Source organism: Megascapheus bottae, chromosome 4 (genome assembly GCF_031878675.1).
Source record: "Megascapheus bottae isolate mThoBot1 chromosome 4, mThoBot2.hap1, whole genome shotgun sequence".
Lineage (NCBI taxonomy): Eukaryota > Metazoa > Chordata > Mammalia > Rodentia > Geomyidae > Megascapheus > Megascapheus bottae.
The window spans coordinates 68,087,981-68,104,276 of record NC_143512.1 but is presented as its reverse complement, the minus strand read 5'-3'; the positions used below and the strand labels follow the sequence as shown (position 1 = coordinate 68,104,276).

Below are 16,296 nucleotides of genomic sequence, written 5' to 3'. Positions count from 1 at the left end.
CAAGACTATAATTATTAGAGAACTGATGCCATGTTTTTGTAATACTATAATTTGATACCTTAGAAAATACTCCAATCGTTCATTATTGTAAATGCATCTGAGAAACCATTAGCCGTTCAATAATGTAGAACTCAAGAATTCGTTCAAGAATGCAGGGCTTTCCTAATGATTTACTCATAACACATCTACATGTCTTTTATCAGGTAACTGTCCTACTTTATACCCTTTTACTGTGTGTCAAGTTAACATTTTTCTGTCTTCATATAGTACTTAATATTTATACTACCTGCAGTCTGTCTATCATAAGATTTGACTCACACTTATTTTCATTCTCTATATTATAAGCTTTCTAAAATAGATCACTCACCCTTGTGTTATTGTAATATCCTCTGGTATAAAGGCTGTATATAATCGTCTTTATATTACTATGACAGTCTGTGTTTGTTTGCCTAAATAAATGAGTCCATGAAGTCTTCTTAAAGCATCCCCTTCTACTCCTAAATGTCATCTCCACAGGTATCATCAAGACAGCTTTGCTCAACATGGATCGAGAAAACAAGGAGCAGTACCAAGTGGTGATCCAAGCTAAAGATATGGGTGGCCAGATGGGGGGCCTGTCAGGAACCACCACGGTGAACATCACGCTGACTGACGTCAACGACAACCCGCCTCGATTTCCCCAGAGTAAGAACATTCCATTGAATGAGTTTCTTCAGTGGGATTGTGTAAAAATGCTACCTTTAAGAATATGCACTTTCTGTTGTCATCATTATTGTCAAAGTTGGTAGACTTCCTAAGAATTGGCATTTCTATTAAAATTACTAAAATGAGTTGAAAACACTACTTATGCTCAGGAAGTTCAGTGGACATTTATGTTCCATCATTGGGTAATTAGCTGAATGGTTTCAGCTATGGCTGCTGTTGGAAGAGGAACATCTTTTATTTGCTTTTTGCTTGTTAAAAAGACAACCAGAGACATAAATCTGCTTGTGTAGAACATATGTATACAAGCGTGCTGCTATTTGATAGGGAAAAGATACTTGCTTTTATGTTTTGTGAACTTAGTCAGGCATGTAATCTCTCTTAGAGACTTGCAAAGCTTTGTAAGAAAAAGACCTACCATTGTCCTGTTCCAAAAAAAAAAAAAAAAAAAAACTATGGTAGTTACTATCTTCTTAATCCACCCATAATCATTAAGTATTTTTCTCTCTGGTTAATTATGGCACTGAAAGTTGTATCAAAAATCAACACTTACAATTAGATAGGAAGTGAAAGCACCAGCCACAATACCACTTAGTACGAAGCAGGGGGGGGAGTCTTGCACAGAGCCACTCAGGTAGGAACTGATTTCAATGTCATTCTTTTCTTCAAGGAATGTCTCTTTCTAACCATAATTTCCTTCAGAAGTTACCTCAACTATTAAACAGCACACTCAGCTATTCTATTATGACATTCAATATATATATATATATATTGTTGGATAATGGCTGAGTACTGCTTACTAGCTATTCAGGAAGATGATATGTGAAGATCTCAATTCAAAGCCAACCCAGGAGAAAAGTCCATGAGACTCTAATCTCCAATTAACCATCAAAAAGCCAGAAATAGAGCCATGGCTCAAATGGCAAAGCACTCACTTTAAGTGAAAAAGCAAGGCAAGCATACAAACCTATGAATTCAAGTCCCAGTAGTGGTGCAGGTGTGTGTGCACACACATGTACATGCACACACATACATACAATTAAAACTTAAAAAATTTAAAAAAATTGCCAGCAATTATGGGCTTCCTTAGGATGGATATTGAGAGGCCAGTAAAAAAATCATTTCATTTTTCAGGAATGTAATCGGAGTTACCAAAATACAAAAATAGAAGGTAACTAATGTTTTCTGTTATGTAGACTGCAATAAAAGTTTTATAAGCCCTAAAATTTCCCCCTAAAAAGTCTAGAAATGAAAGTGTTAAGAACACCAACACTTTTCTCCAGGGAGTATAATGTAAGAATTTACCAGTACCTTTGATATAGCAGAGGTTTCCCATTCATTCTATGATTTCCAAAAATGATCTGAGACTTGTAACTAAACAGTGCATCAAAGCAAAAGAGGAGGGAATACAGAAAGGCAGCAATGGTAGGTCCTTAAATGGAAGTTGAATCCACTAGAGAACTGCTAAAATTGCTTTATTATTTTACCCAGGATGAACCCAAAACTAAGGGAATTAATATTATTAAGGGCTTGTATTTTGGTTGTGTTATATTCTGGTATGTTTTATATATATACATATATATTCTGGTTTATATATATATTCTGATATATATATATATATTTCCTTCTAAGCACAGGCTGACCTGTCACATCTCAACTAAGATTTACATTCATATGTAAATCTGCAACTAATTTTGCAACATAAAGACATTTTAAAAAGGGTGCTTATCTGAAAAAAACACGGATTTTGAATTAGTCATACAAAGATAAATATGAGAGAAAAATTTGTAAGCAGACCAAATACTGTTCATGAAACAAAAGGAAGCATTAGTCAAAAGTAAGCAAAATAAGAGCTTTCTAATTCTGTACATTATAACCCTAACCTGGCAGGTTGGTGAAGTTCTGCAGCTGAGTTAAAGGCATCCTTGTGGATTTGTTCTCCGAACTGATGTCACTTAGATCCCCCCCCCCACTGCTTTTTCCCTGGGATTAGCAGTGGAAGAACAGACTCATGTAATTGGAATTGCAGTTATTTTTTTCTCTCTGTTAGATTACATTCATAGAAGATTTAGAAACCCTCTCTTCCTTCCTCCAACATTTCAGCCATTGTCACCCTCACATAACAAACTTGGAAGCCCAGGGACAGGACACAAAAAGTGCTCTCCATTTACGTCATAAAATAGAAGACATTATATCAATAATCGTGAAAGCAAAGACATATGGAGAACAGAGTTCCATTCATTGTTCTGAAGAAATCAGAGCTCCCTCCATTCTTGGTATTAGCCATCTTAGAAGATGGCTAGAAAATAGACAGTGGTTTGTTTTAGCAGTCATCTGCCCTCACCCATGGTCTAGCCCCTAGTGGTTTCATGTACCTTTTGTCAATTGCAAAATGTCCAAAAATATTAAATAAGAGATTCCAGAAATGAACAGCTTGTGAGTTTCTAATAACTTGAATTACCATATATTATTATAACTTCTAGCTTTCATGCTTAGTATCTCACTATACATAGTTTACTAGTTAAACTTCATCATTAGTATCTAGGTACAGAGAAAAATTGCATACTGTATTTCTTATACTGTATCTAAACTACCATACATATAGTATTTAGTATGTATGCATACATATACATAAATGTATAGATACATATGGGTACACATGTATATACTATGTCATACATGCATATATATACATATGTGTATATGTATAGATGTGTGTGTATATATACACACACAGTATACTATATTTAGAATTTAGAACTATCAGCATTCCAGGTATCCATTGGGGGTTTGGAATGAATCCCCTACAGAAAGGAGGGTATTATTTACTATAATGGAGGATGCTTAGCCTGTGTTTGATTCAGATCTTTTTGGTGGCTGATAGGTTCATACCAATTTAAAACTCCTGAGTCTTCTCCACCCGGTACACCAATTGGCAGGATCAAAGCCAGTGATGCTGATGTAGGTGAAAATGCAGAAATTGAATACAGCATCACAGATGGCGAGGGCCTAGATATGTTTGATGTCATCACGGACCAGGAAACACAGGAAGGGATCATCACCGTCAAAAAGGTAATGTTGCATCCTGAATGTCATAAAAATGGACACACTTTTCTCTAGTTCCCGAGTCACCAAAGGCAACTAACACTTCACATAAACCTTCCTTCATCTTTTTATTGTTCTAATTGTTTTAATGATGCTAACATGGCTTGGGGGTTGGCTCTTAGGGATCTAAAATTAATTTTATGTATTCATTTATTCTATACCTATGATAAATTTCTATTGAGTCTCTGAAGTAAATAAATAATATAAACAGACAGTGTACATTAAAAAAATGAAGGAAGTGATATCATTAAGCAGACAGAACTGGATGGGCCACATGGACAAAAGAAGTCAGTCCTGTCATGGGACTGCCAGGTCAGAGCGGGAAGAAGCCATTCAGGAATCAAACAGAAGGTGGCAAGCTGGAGAAACTGCTTTAAAGAAAAGAATACAGGGCTGTGAGTTTGGCCTAGTGGTAGAGTGCTTGCCTAGCATGCACAAAGACCTGGGTTCGATTCCTTGGTACCACATACATAGAAAAGGGCTGGAAGTGGTGCTGTGGTAGAGCTCTAGCCTTGAGAAAGTCCAAGGACAGTGCTCAGGCCCTGAATTCAAGCGCAGAACTGGCAAAAAAAAAAAAAAGAAGAGGATACAAGAACTGGGCAACATGACTGGTATTAAACACAGATGATACAAATTTGCAGCTACTCCTTTAGGGACTTATGGAACACAATGGTAATACAAATCTTTTAGGTTCTGAATTTCCTGATTTTTCACCTGAGTACTTCTGTATCAGTTTACATTCCCAAATTGTCTAGCATTACAGAACAGCATCTGGAATTGTAGCAAACATTCAAAGCAAAGAAATTAAACCAGGTGCCTGTGGCTGATACTACAAGTATCCTAGCTACTCTGGAGGTTGAAATCTGAAGATCCTGGTTTAAATCCAACCTGGACAGGAAAGTCTATGAGACTCTTATCTCCAAAATGGAGTAGTAGCCTGAGTGGTAATGCATTAGTCTTGAGCAAAACAGATAAAGGACTGAGCTCAAGCCATGAGTTCAAGCCTCAGTATCAACTGTTTTTTAATTTAAAAACTTTAAAATCTTGTGTGCTTCAAGGCTAAAATATTTTTACTTAGATTAACTTTTAAGTCTTTCACCATGCAGAATGTAGTAATTTTTCCCTCCTACACATACTAGTTTTTGCTAGTAGATATAAACACAGGTGGATACAAATAATAAGAACATTTTTTTCTCTTACAACCATGTCCTAATACCTGGAACCACAATAAACCATGTTTAAGTGGCTCTCAGACCAATGTTTTACAGCATAATATAATTAAGAAATCCATTAGTGTGCATTAACCTTTTTAATTTTCATGGTGCCTTATCAGATTTAAACTGAAATTTTGCCCAGCCAACTAAATCTCATTCACTAACATCTTGATTAATTGTGTTTCTACTGAGCTTCATTCTATAATTATCTAAAACTGAAAGTCAGCAAAAAAAAAACTGCCTTCCAAAAGCAAAAAAAAGAAAAGGTTCTTCCTAAAGGTCTTTGACAATAATAATAATTTCATTCTTTGATAAATAATTCCTTCCATGTCCTTATTGGGATATCATTGATAATATTTGAGTAACTCATACAAAAAAGTCTTCTATCTTATCTGAATGAGGACGAGAAAAGCATGATGTAAATCTGTGATTCTCCATTCCAGCTGCACATTAGATCATTGGAGAAGGTGCTTAAAAGTGTAGTCGAGGGGCCAGGAGTTTGGTCTAGAGGTAGAGTGTTTACTTAGCATGCATGCAGACCCCGGTTTGATTCTTTAGTACTACTTACATAGAAAAAGCAGAAGTGGTACTGTAGCTCAAGTGGTAGAGCTCTAGCCTTGAGAAAGCGCAAGGACAGTGCTCAGGCCCTGAGTTCAAGCCCTAGGACTTACCAAAAAAAGTGTAGTTGTCTACCCCAAGTCTAGGTATTTGGTTGAATATCCAAAGCTAGAACAGCAGGCCTTGACAATGTTGGAACACGCAGCAGGTGAAATGAAAGCCAGATGTGAGAACATCCACAGACTCATCCACTACATATTGCTGGCTGACTCCCGGGGACCCTTGTATATAAATATAAGAAAGCGGTTTAAGGGAAGGTGATTAACCATGACAGATTTCTACTCCCAGATACTCTCAAAGCCCAGTGTGTTGCTAGTACCCCAGCATCCACTTTCAATCCACAGCAGGCGTGGTTTCAGACCACATCACCATCACAGTTGAGTGGTAGCTGAACTCTCACAGCTTAGGTGATAGTTTTCCCCTTCATAGTCTAGGCTGTGGGAAGAAAATTAATTATAGTTTATCTTTGCTGCCTCTGCCCCAAATCACGCTAATGCATACTGGTTTCTCTAAGCATATTCATTTATCAGAGATTGGTGCTTAAAATGGTTCCTATCTTGGCTCTCTGTGTCCTATCTACTTTAAACGTGTCACTTTTTTCTCCTAAGCTCTTGGACTTTGAGAAGAAGAAAGTGTATACCCTGAAGGTAGAGGCTTCCAACCCCCACGTGGAGCCCCGATTCCTCTACCTGGGCCCATTCAAAGATTCAGCCACAGTGAGAATCGTGGTCGAGGATGTAGATGAGCCTCCTGTCTTCAGCAAATTGGCCTACATCCTACAGATAAGAGAAGATGCTCAGATAAACACCACAATAGGCTCAGTCACAGCTCAAGATCCAGACGCAGCCAGGAATCCCATCAAGTAAGCACATCTGTTTCCTAAATCCCCGGATTTCTATTCCAACAACAACCTGCGTGTGAGTTTTAAAAAGACAATTGGACGGCTATGTTTGCCTTAACATCCATACCTTTAATCTTCTAACTCACTGCACAAATATTATTTTAACAGCAGCCTAAATCAAACATATACAAAATTGGTAAGAAAAAAAAATAAGACGAAGAGTCTGCTGTTTGTATCCAAGTAGCATAAAGTGATGGAGCTGAATGCCTGTGGTACTTTTTTAAGATTAATTTTTTTATTTGCTAAGGTTAAAGGTCTATCAACAAGTAAACCAGAGAAACAAACAAACCAGGTACTGAGCTTAAGGGCTTGCCTTTCAAGTGTGGGCAGAACCCTATCATGAAACACTTAGAGCTAGAATTATGCTCCGTTTGGATGCATATTTTTTCTTCTTGCAGATGTAAATAAAGAACAAGAACACTTCATGATCTATGTCTATGGGATCCTGGGGAAATTAATAGAGCAGAATTCAGATTAATGTTATGTAAACAAGCTGTTTTCTGTGTACTTTGCTGACACCTTGGCAATAAATCATTTTGCAAGAAAGCCTCATTGCTCTTAGAGATCACTGAAAACATGGAAATTCTAGAATCTTGTGAAAATCTTGGAGCCTGTAGCCAGCAACTTAATTAATGAGGATACCATTGCATTGATTATCCTGTTAATGAAGCAAGCAGAGTGCAAAGCTATAGGAACTCATGCCAGTGAGTCCACAACTATGTTTTTGATCAGGGTTCCTACTTTGTGCCAGGAAAGTCCCAGGCACCAGGGCATACTGTGGAAAAGTAATACTGACTCCTGATTCCTAAGGAGATTCCAGACAAACACTAACAGGACAATTAGGGAGTTTGGCCTAGTGGCAGAGTGCTTGCCTAGCATAAACCAAGACCCAGATTCAATTCCTTGGTACCACATACATAGAAAAAGCTGGAGGTATTGTAGTGGCTCTAGTGGTAGGGTTCAAGCTTTGAGAAAGCCCAAGGACAGTGCTTAGGCCCTGAGCTCATGTCCAGGACTGGCAATAAATAAATAAAACAAATATGTAATGTGTCAAATGAAAGTAAATGCTAAACAGAGAATGGAACATAAACTAAAGAAGAGTATGGAAACAAAGACCAAGTGAGGAACTATTTTAGACACTATGAGAAGGCTTGGCCTTCTTAACAGGAATCAGTGAAGTAAATCTCTAATAGGAGTGGGCCATGGTTGGGGAGGACTCTCCAGAAGGGGAAGAGCAACACCAGGTATGATATGAGAGCTTGTTTGACACATGGATGGAGTAGCAGGGAAACATGTGCGGCCAGGAGAGAGAGGGTGAGTGGGGAATCCGACAGGAGGATTGGCAGGCCGTTATGAACATGAGTAGGCTCTGTAAAACCTGGCTTTTATCTTGATCCAGGAGAAAAGCCATGGGGAAGCTTTGAACAGAAAAGTTACCAAATCCAAAACTACATTTCAAAAGCATCACTTGTAACTGCTAGAATCAAAGGATATAATTACAGATAAAAGGCAGAGGATGGAAGGAGACTGTTTTCTAGTGCTTGGACCACTGAGTTCCTTTGTTTGAATGAAACATGATAGATAGTCCCATAGGTGAAACACACAGAAATGCCTGGCTTACATTTAGGGAGGCAAGCAGAACTCTTGTTTTCCATTCTCCAGGAATGTCTAGATGGCACCTGGAACTGGACAATGACCAACCCAAAGAGCTGCATGTAAGCTCCATGGAGTGTGTGTTTCCACATCTACATGTATTATTATTAATGAAGGAAAATAAATGATTGCTTTCATTGACACAGCACAAATCACAAACCATTCTCTCACTTGGAGTTGTTCAAACTGCATGTAGAAAAAGGTCTTAGCCAATGAGTGCCAAGTCCAATTTAAAAGTATTAATGCCAGAAGTTTACAAATAATGAGCTTCAGTTACCTCCCTGATAGATCAACATGCTTTCAAGAGAATAAGCTATATTCTTAGATGTCTATGTTACTTTTTATAATAAATACCATTTTTACCCACTGAGTTTTATGTGTTATAACAGGAAGTAATTGGTCAGACTGGGACAGTTGTTAATTTTAAGTTTTCTTTATTGTCAGTCTTCCCTTGGTACATATAGATTTGATATATAGACAGATTTAAGGCTAGAAATACGCATAGAAATATTGGGATATAAGTTCCAGTGATTCTTTCATGGGATAAAAATAAATCATTGTCTTTCTCCCTCTCCTCTCCCCCCTCTCTCTCTTTCTTTCTCTCCATGTATAAATCCATATATATATATACATATATATACATACATAGTCTTGGTTAGACATAAATATTGAATAACAAGATGCTAAACAATATGTTAGGTAAATAATTAAGAGAATTCTTCCCCAAACATTGATTTATCATGCAGCCATAATCTCTAATTCTTTAATCACATAAATAATTTCCTTCCAATAGTTTTACTATAAACACCTTTTGGTATCCATGAGGCAGTCCTTTGTCACTATAAAAATCTACTATGAAAAAGAACTATATGCAAACACACCTCCTTCCCAGCTCACAAATCTTTCTGACCTACAGACACATGAGAAGACATTATTTAATCACAGAATACAATTTAGTCCTCCAGGGGAAAGGAACTTTCCAGAAAAAAAAATGATCTGTCATTATCACAGTGGGATTGATTAGCTTGTTTCCTATTAGTGAGGAATGCAATTAATGTTATTGCAAGGTAAATATTCTTGATGTAAATTGAAATTACTCTAGCAAAAACAAAAACAACAAAAAGAAAATAAGGCTCTGTGTGTATCACTCCTAAACAGTATGGATATTTTAGGTTTTCTATTAATTTTTAATCTCTCAATTAAGAAAAGGTAATATAAATTTTGGTATTTCTTAAATAGTTAATCTTACCTCTTTAAAATTTAAAGGTGCCTTCAACTAAAACTTCCTCATTGCTTACCCTTAATTTTAAGGCTTGATGGGAAATCATGATTACTTAAAACTATAGCAGGTAGCAGAGAGAGAACGAACAAAAAGGATTACTTCTTCATGAAACTGGAATAGCTTCTAGAGGCATTGGACAGCACTTCTTCAGCTTGACATTTCTTGGGAAGGGAAAAACACATCCATAAGTAATTATTAAATTTCTCCTAAAGTCTGTGATTACTGAGATTTCCTTTTTGGTAATCAACTATGTGCTATAAATATTTATCACTTCAAATTTTCAAATATGAAAGGTCATTGAGTAAATTCTCTTTTAAAAATTTGGGCCCGAGGGCCCAGGAGTGTAGTCTAGTGATAGCATGCACAAAGCCAATTCATTGGCTTCCCACATAGAGAGAAGACCCCAGAAATGGTGCTGCAGCACAAATGGTAGAGCACTAGCCTTGAGAAAGCTCAAGGACAGTGCCCAGACCCTGAGTTCAAGCCCCAAGACTGCCAAAAAAAATCTGAGCACAATAGAAATGGAAAATTAGTCTTTGTTAATAATAAATATTAAGTACACTAAAACTAAAACCAAAATTCAAACACATATGTATGTGTTTACTTCATTAATTCTCTTTGAAATGAGGTTTAAAGAACCTGCAAAACTTGAATATTTATTTCATTTAGTCACCTGCCACCTGAAAAAAATTTAAGATAAAATGGTTTTAAACAAAAATGACTCCTTGAAACAGAATCTTGAACATGCTAGGTTATTGCAAATCAGTAACAATCTTTCCTATTCATTTCACATGTGTCTGATTAGATAAATCATGTACTTAAATTATATTTCTATTAAGCAAATATGTGAGATAATATATGTTTGAGAATCCCAGTGAGATGAACTATTTTGCCCCCTGAATGGCTTTAATATGCTTTTTTCAGGATTTCCCCTTTAGCGCCTCCTCATTCATAAACATATATGCAAACTTTTCACCCTACATGAGTATTCTAAAAACAGTAAACATATAAATAAATGAATAAAACTAGAAATAAATTCATAAACAACATCTCTCAAAATTTACTAGTCTTCCATCAGTTTCAGAGTTAAATATTCTGTCCTATGATATGGAAAACAATACTCTTGAACTGATTTGAATTCCTACCAACCCTCCCTAAAAATATGTCTACTCCTTGCTGTATTCCAGCACTGTACTAGTTCTTTGGCATCTCTTCGCCTTTATCTCCTGGTTATTTCAGTGACTCTGTCCTTTGTATTTCTGTACCTTCACATGTTGTCCTTTTCTAAACAGTTGGAAAGATCTGAACATTGGTTCAGATCTGTATCTGAGCTTCAGACTACCTATCTCCTCCAAGACCTTCTACAGACTCAGCATTTCAAAAATGAAACTTGCAGGCCTGGGAGTTTGGCCTAATGGTAAAATGCTTGCCTATCATGCACAAAGATCCAGGTTCGATTCCTCGGTACCACATACATAGAAAAGCTGGAAGTGGTGGTGTGACTTAAGTGGTAGCGCACTAGGCTTGAGGAAAAAGCCCAACGACAGTGTTCAGGCTCTGAGTTCAAGGCCTAGGACTGGCAAAAAACAAAAAAAGGAACTTAGAACCAGGTACCAGTAGCTCACATCTGTAATTCAACTTACCTTGAAAGGCTGAGAGGAACGGTTGTTATTCAGGGCATCCCAGGGATACACATGAGATCCCTTCTCAAATACCCAGTGTGATGCAATATTCCTCTTACCTTAGCTTCGTGAAAGGCTGAGATTGGAAGGATCATAGACCCAGGCAGACCCAGGCAGACCCAAGCAGAAAAGTCCACAAGAACTCCAGCTCAACAGAAGAAGCTGGATATGATGGTACAGCTACAGTGGGAAGCAAGAAGTAGGACAGCCAGCAATCAATGCACAAGTTTTATATAAAGCAATCTATCTCAAGACAACCAGTGCAAAGACAAGGGAGGTCAGACTTATGGTTAGATTGTAGTGTATTGCTCTAGGAGCCAGGAGGCTTTGGGGTCAAACACCAATATCACCCCCACCCCCGCAGAAAAAGAGTGGAAATTAAGGAGGTAGTAGGTAGATGGAATGACCAGGGCAACCTGAGACTTCATCTTTAAACCAGAAATTACTTAAAGGCAAAAGGGGATGGAAAAATAGCTGTAGATATGGAGCACTTATTTATGAAGCTCAGGGCCTTTGGATTCAAATTCCCAGTACCACCACAAAATGGAATTTAAGACCATCCTCACATCCTGCTTCTCATTCCTCTTTCATCAGTCATGATAGCAACTTTCTTAAAAGCTATTTAGACTATGACCTGTTTTCTTAGACCCTTAGGGTAGAGTCACTGCTCATTTAACTCAGATCATCTTTCTGCAGCCTACACTCTGGACCCCTCTTCAATCCTGTCTTCAATTTCTTTCTTCTCTTCAGTAACTTCAGCTACATGAGCCAGCTGGTGCTTCTTACAACAGAATGGATGTTTTTAATAAAATGGGTAATAGGAAAATAATCATTTCAACGGGCTGATAACTATCACGTCTCAGTTGAAAGGAACTAACTGTCTTGGTGCTTAACCATAAGTAGACAAAATTAACGTAAGATATTCTAGGAATCGATTTATGGTGTGAACTATCACCAACAAGGAATGCTTTTCTAAATTCCACTCTGCATTTTCAGGTATTCAGTAGATCGACACACAGATATGGACAGAATTTTCAACATTGATTCTGGAAATGGTTCGATTTTCACCTCAAAACTTCTTGATCGAGAAACCTTGCTGTGGCACAACATAACCCTGATAGCAACAGAGATCAGTAAGTCCAAGCCAGCATCACTGTGGGTCCTCAGCTGATGGAGTGAGTCTTCTAGTAAGGGCTTACAGAGCATGGCTGGAAGTCTGCACCATGTATTGATGATCTACTTGACATGTATCAAGGGGAAGAGCCTTGAGATGATTCTAAATGTGTGGTGGTATATTAATAAAAGAGAGGAAACTTTGGAAAGTCTACAGCTCAGAAACAACAAAATGAGAATGCACCACCTCCCCACTGAAATTGAACTTGGTACTTCTTAGATTTTATGCCAAAAGCTTATAAAACTGAAAAGTATAAATTTCTGTACAAATAAATATATATCTATAAATAAATGTGTACATATTTATACATATACACTCATATAGAGATAGTTACATATACATATGTATGTACATATTTATAGAGAGATATATACAGAAGCAGCTAAAAAGTTCCATGGTTGGTTGGGGTCAGGAGAAAAATGGATTCAAGTACCTTTAGTCATTCTCTAGCTTTCTGTGTAATTTGTGTTTCAAAATCTTTACAGAATTAAGGGATACCACATCACTTTTTCATAGTATATCAAAGTGAGCAATACAAGCCACCAAGTAATCAATAAAACATTTAGAATGAGTTTTATGATACTCCCCATGAAATTTAAGGCAAAAACAGGTGGTGCCAAATGAATGCTTCAAATAAAATGATTTTATGTACTGAAAACTAATGTGCATTGTAAATCCAGTGTGTACGGTGGCATTCAGGGAAGAAAAATGATCATAGCGTTTTAGTGTTTAAAAATAGGCTTCTAAATTATAGCTCTTTTTAGTTTTTGTTTTTAATTTTTAAAGTTCTAAACATGTTTTCATCTCAGTTGGGTATCTAGTGTGAAATATTCCATATCAAGTGGTTTATTACAGCTGTATTCTGTCAACATAACTCATGAGGTTTGAAATGGCTGAAGGATATTTGGTGGAATAATAAATAACTAAAACTGATGTTGAGCCCATAACAGTGAACTCTTGAAACCTGAAAACTGCAAAACTATTTTCCCCTGAAAAGAATCATTTTTTCAAAGCATTATGCTTTTACTCTTTACTGAAGTATTCATTTCCTAAGTATTTTAAGTTGTACGTCTAAAATTTTTTTTAAGATTTCACATTTCTATGATACAGTAGAAATTATTGGCAATTAAGATCTGTGAAAATTCATGTTCAGCCACTCTAATTCTGGAAAGATGGTGTGAGCAAGCCAGATGCAAGGAATTTTAAGAATTACATTGTCAAAACTTGTTTACAACCTTGGCTGTTTCATCAAATAAAAAGTTTATATTAGTTCTATCCCCAGTCTAAGACCTTTACACCTGCTGTTTCCTCTGTAGAGAGAACCAGAAAGATTCACATGATTTAATCTTGTTATGTCTCTAGGTAAGCGGTGTCCCAGAGAAGCCATTGCTGGTCAATGCATTCAAAATAGCATCTCTGGCTATCTCAGTCTCTTTTCCTTAATTCCTCCATAGCAATTACCATCTGGTACACTGTGCACTTATGCACACATAGTTGACCACTAGCATCCATGGATATATGTCCAGGGAGATTATCACTAAGAAAACCTGCAAATTCTCCCAGTGAGTTCAGTGCTCAGAGCTCAGTGCTTGATTCACTTTTCCCCCCACAATTCTATCTAACTTCCACTAAGAACATGCAGCCTTTCAATCCATCTAAAATTTCCACTTTATCATTTAAATTAGGCACATTAATTTTTACCTGGCTTTGAGGGCAGCTGTAGTTTTCTAGAAGGCAGAATATTTCAAATAAAGTTACAGTCGGGAAAGCACTCAGCAGAACACACAATTGTTTGGACATAACTGAGAGTCACATGGGCCCCGCTCAGAGCTTCTCCACATCCGCTGAGCTGTGTCATGTGGGGCATTTAAATGTGTTCATTTTGAAATTTCTTCTTTTTGTTAAATAAATTATTTTTCCCTTGCCTAGCCAAAATTCATATCATAAATTCACAAGTAAGAGAAGCTTATTGTACAGTTTATCTATTCTGATATTAGAACTGTGCTGGAAGCAGGATTTATAGAAAATGTATGCTCCTTCTATGTTCCAATACTCCCAAATAATGCCCAGCCAATTATAAGTCTTAGATGGACCCTAAGTATTAACAATTGGAAGTTATACTACATAAGGAGAGGAAGAGATTCAAGACAAGATTCTAACTCCGGAATCTTCTGATTCTCTCAGTACCCAAGAAATAACAACAGAATACAGTTGTTGGGTTTTTTTTTAAGATCATACTTTATCTCTCAGGCCTTGAAACACTGTCTCTGCTCTGTCATTATCCCAAATGAACAGATTGGGCTTTGTAGTTATAAGCCTAATTTTGAATCGAGACAACTTCTTACTATGTCTGTGAACATAGATAAATGACTAAACTGCCTTGTGTCACAATGTCCTCATCAATAATAAGGGAGCAATAACTGTAACTACCTCAGATTTTGTAGGAATGAATAAGCTAATATAAAAGTAGTTAGCATGATGCCCAGCTCTTTTTCAGTTCTCAAATTGAAAACAATTGTTTGGTCTCCAGCTAACTCATTCATTTCTCATGTTCTTTTGGTCTCTGAGTGTCTCCCTCAGACACTCCTCTGACTGTTTCCCTCACTCCCTTTGAAATCTACTCTAAAATGCTCTTTCTTATTTGGAATGGACCTTCGAGTTTACATGTAGATATGTCATATCCTCATTTCTTTCTTGTGACCAGATTGGTACTCAATGTCCTTGGGGACTCTTGAATAAGGAGAACTAAAGAATGAGTAAATGATGTCTACATTGGATTGGCCTTCAATATATCAATGCCTTTTTTTTTCTTTTTTGGTATGTGGCAGATAATCCAAAACAAAGCAGCCGAGTACCTCTATATATTAAAGTTCTAGATGTCAATGACAATGCCCCGGAATTTGCTGAGTTCTATGAAACGTTTGTCTGTGAAAAAGCAAAAGCAGATCAGGTGAGTCTCACAGTTTATTCAAATTGAAAGTCAGATTAATTCAGACCTAATAATTCAGATGATACTCAAAGCTGAAGGCTAGTTGTGAATTATCTATGAAGTGAATGCTGAGGAGATTAATACCCGAAATAAAACCCAAGACAAATATTTAACTTGCATAACAGAACAAACAGTTTTTAAGAACTGGAAGTTATCAATCTCCAAGATCTGTGACGATTCCATATTAGTCTTAAGTTTTCATTAAAACAGGTTAGTTGCTGTGTTATTGGAAGAAAAAAAAACTTTGCTGGTGGGCAGAGAGTTTGATTACTATATGTACTTGAAAATAATAACTGGAACATATTTTACAATTGTCTGTAATTGTCTATAGTTCTTTTGATTTACATCACCCATCCGTATAATTCATACAAATTCATGGAGGATTTTACTGTTTTCCCCATTTGTCACCACCTGAAATAGGTCTCTGCTGCCAACAATATAAAAATTATGTTACACTTTGTCAAAATAGAACTATGCTATTAAAGTACATGGGAAAGTAGAAAGCTAAAGTTGCTTGTTCTGTGCACTAATTTTTGTTGTGCTATTTTGTAAAATTGGTAGCACATGTATATTCAGAGTTATATTTTTAAGTGGAACTGTTATGGTTTGGAATGTTTCTGTTTTGTTAGGTTACAATTCTGCCTAAGATAGTTGTGGGAGCCTTGCATTGCTCTAGGTCAATGTTGCTTAAGCCTGAGGATTTTTGTACCTGAGACTACTTCACAATGTCTTTTTATTGCTGTTATTGTTGTTGGGGGGGCAGGCCTTGAACTCAGGATCTAGGATCTGTCCCTGAGTCTCTGTGCTCCAGGATAGAGCCCTACCACTTGAGCTACCCGGCCACTTCCAGATTTTGAGTGGTTAATGGGAGAAAAGGGTCTCCATAGACTTTGCTTCCATGGCTGACTTAAAACTGCTGTCCTCGGATCTCAGCCTCCTGAGTAGCTAGGATTATGAGTTACCAGTGCGGGGTTCA

At 37.0% G+C, this 16,296-nt stretch overlaps 1 protein-coding gene across 1 annotated transcript in view; it reads left to right on the top strand.

Annotated features, from left to right (window-relative positions):
- The window catches only part of Cdh6 (cadherin 6), a 58,715-nt gene that overhangs the window by 34,099 nt on the left and 8,320 nt on the right, over positions 1 to 16,296 (top strand). Inside the window, exons 4-8 of the mRNA XM_090332098.1 lie at positions 517 to 684; positions 3,587 to 3,774; positions 6,248 to 6,501; positions 12,154 to 12,290; positions 15,160 to 15,281. Of these exons, the coding sequence (XP_090188224.1) occupies positions 517 to 684; positions 3,587 to 3,774; positions 6,248 to 6,501; positions 12,154 to 12,290; positions 15,160 to 15,281 (869 nt within the window). The remainder of the gene's footprint in view (positions 1 to 516; positions 685 to 3,586; positions 3,775 to 6,247; positions 6,502 to 12,153; positions 12,291 to 15,159; positions 15,282 to 16,296) is intronic.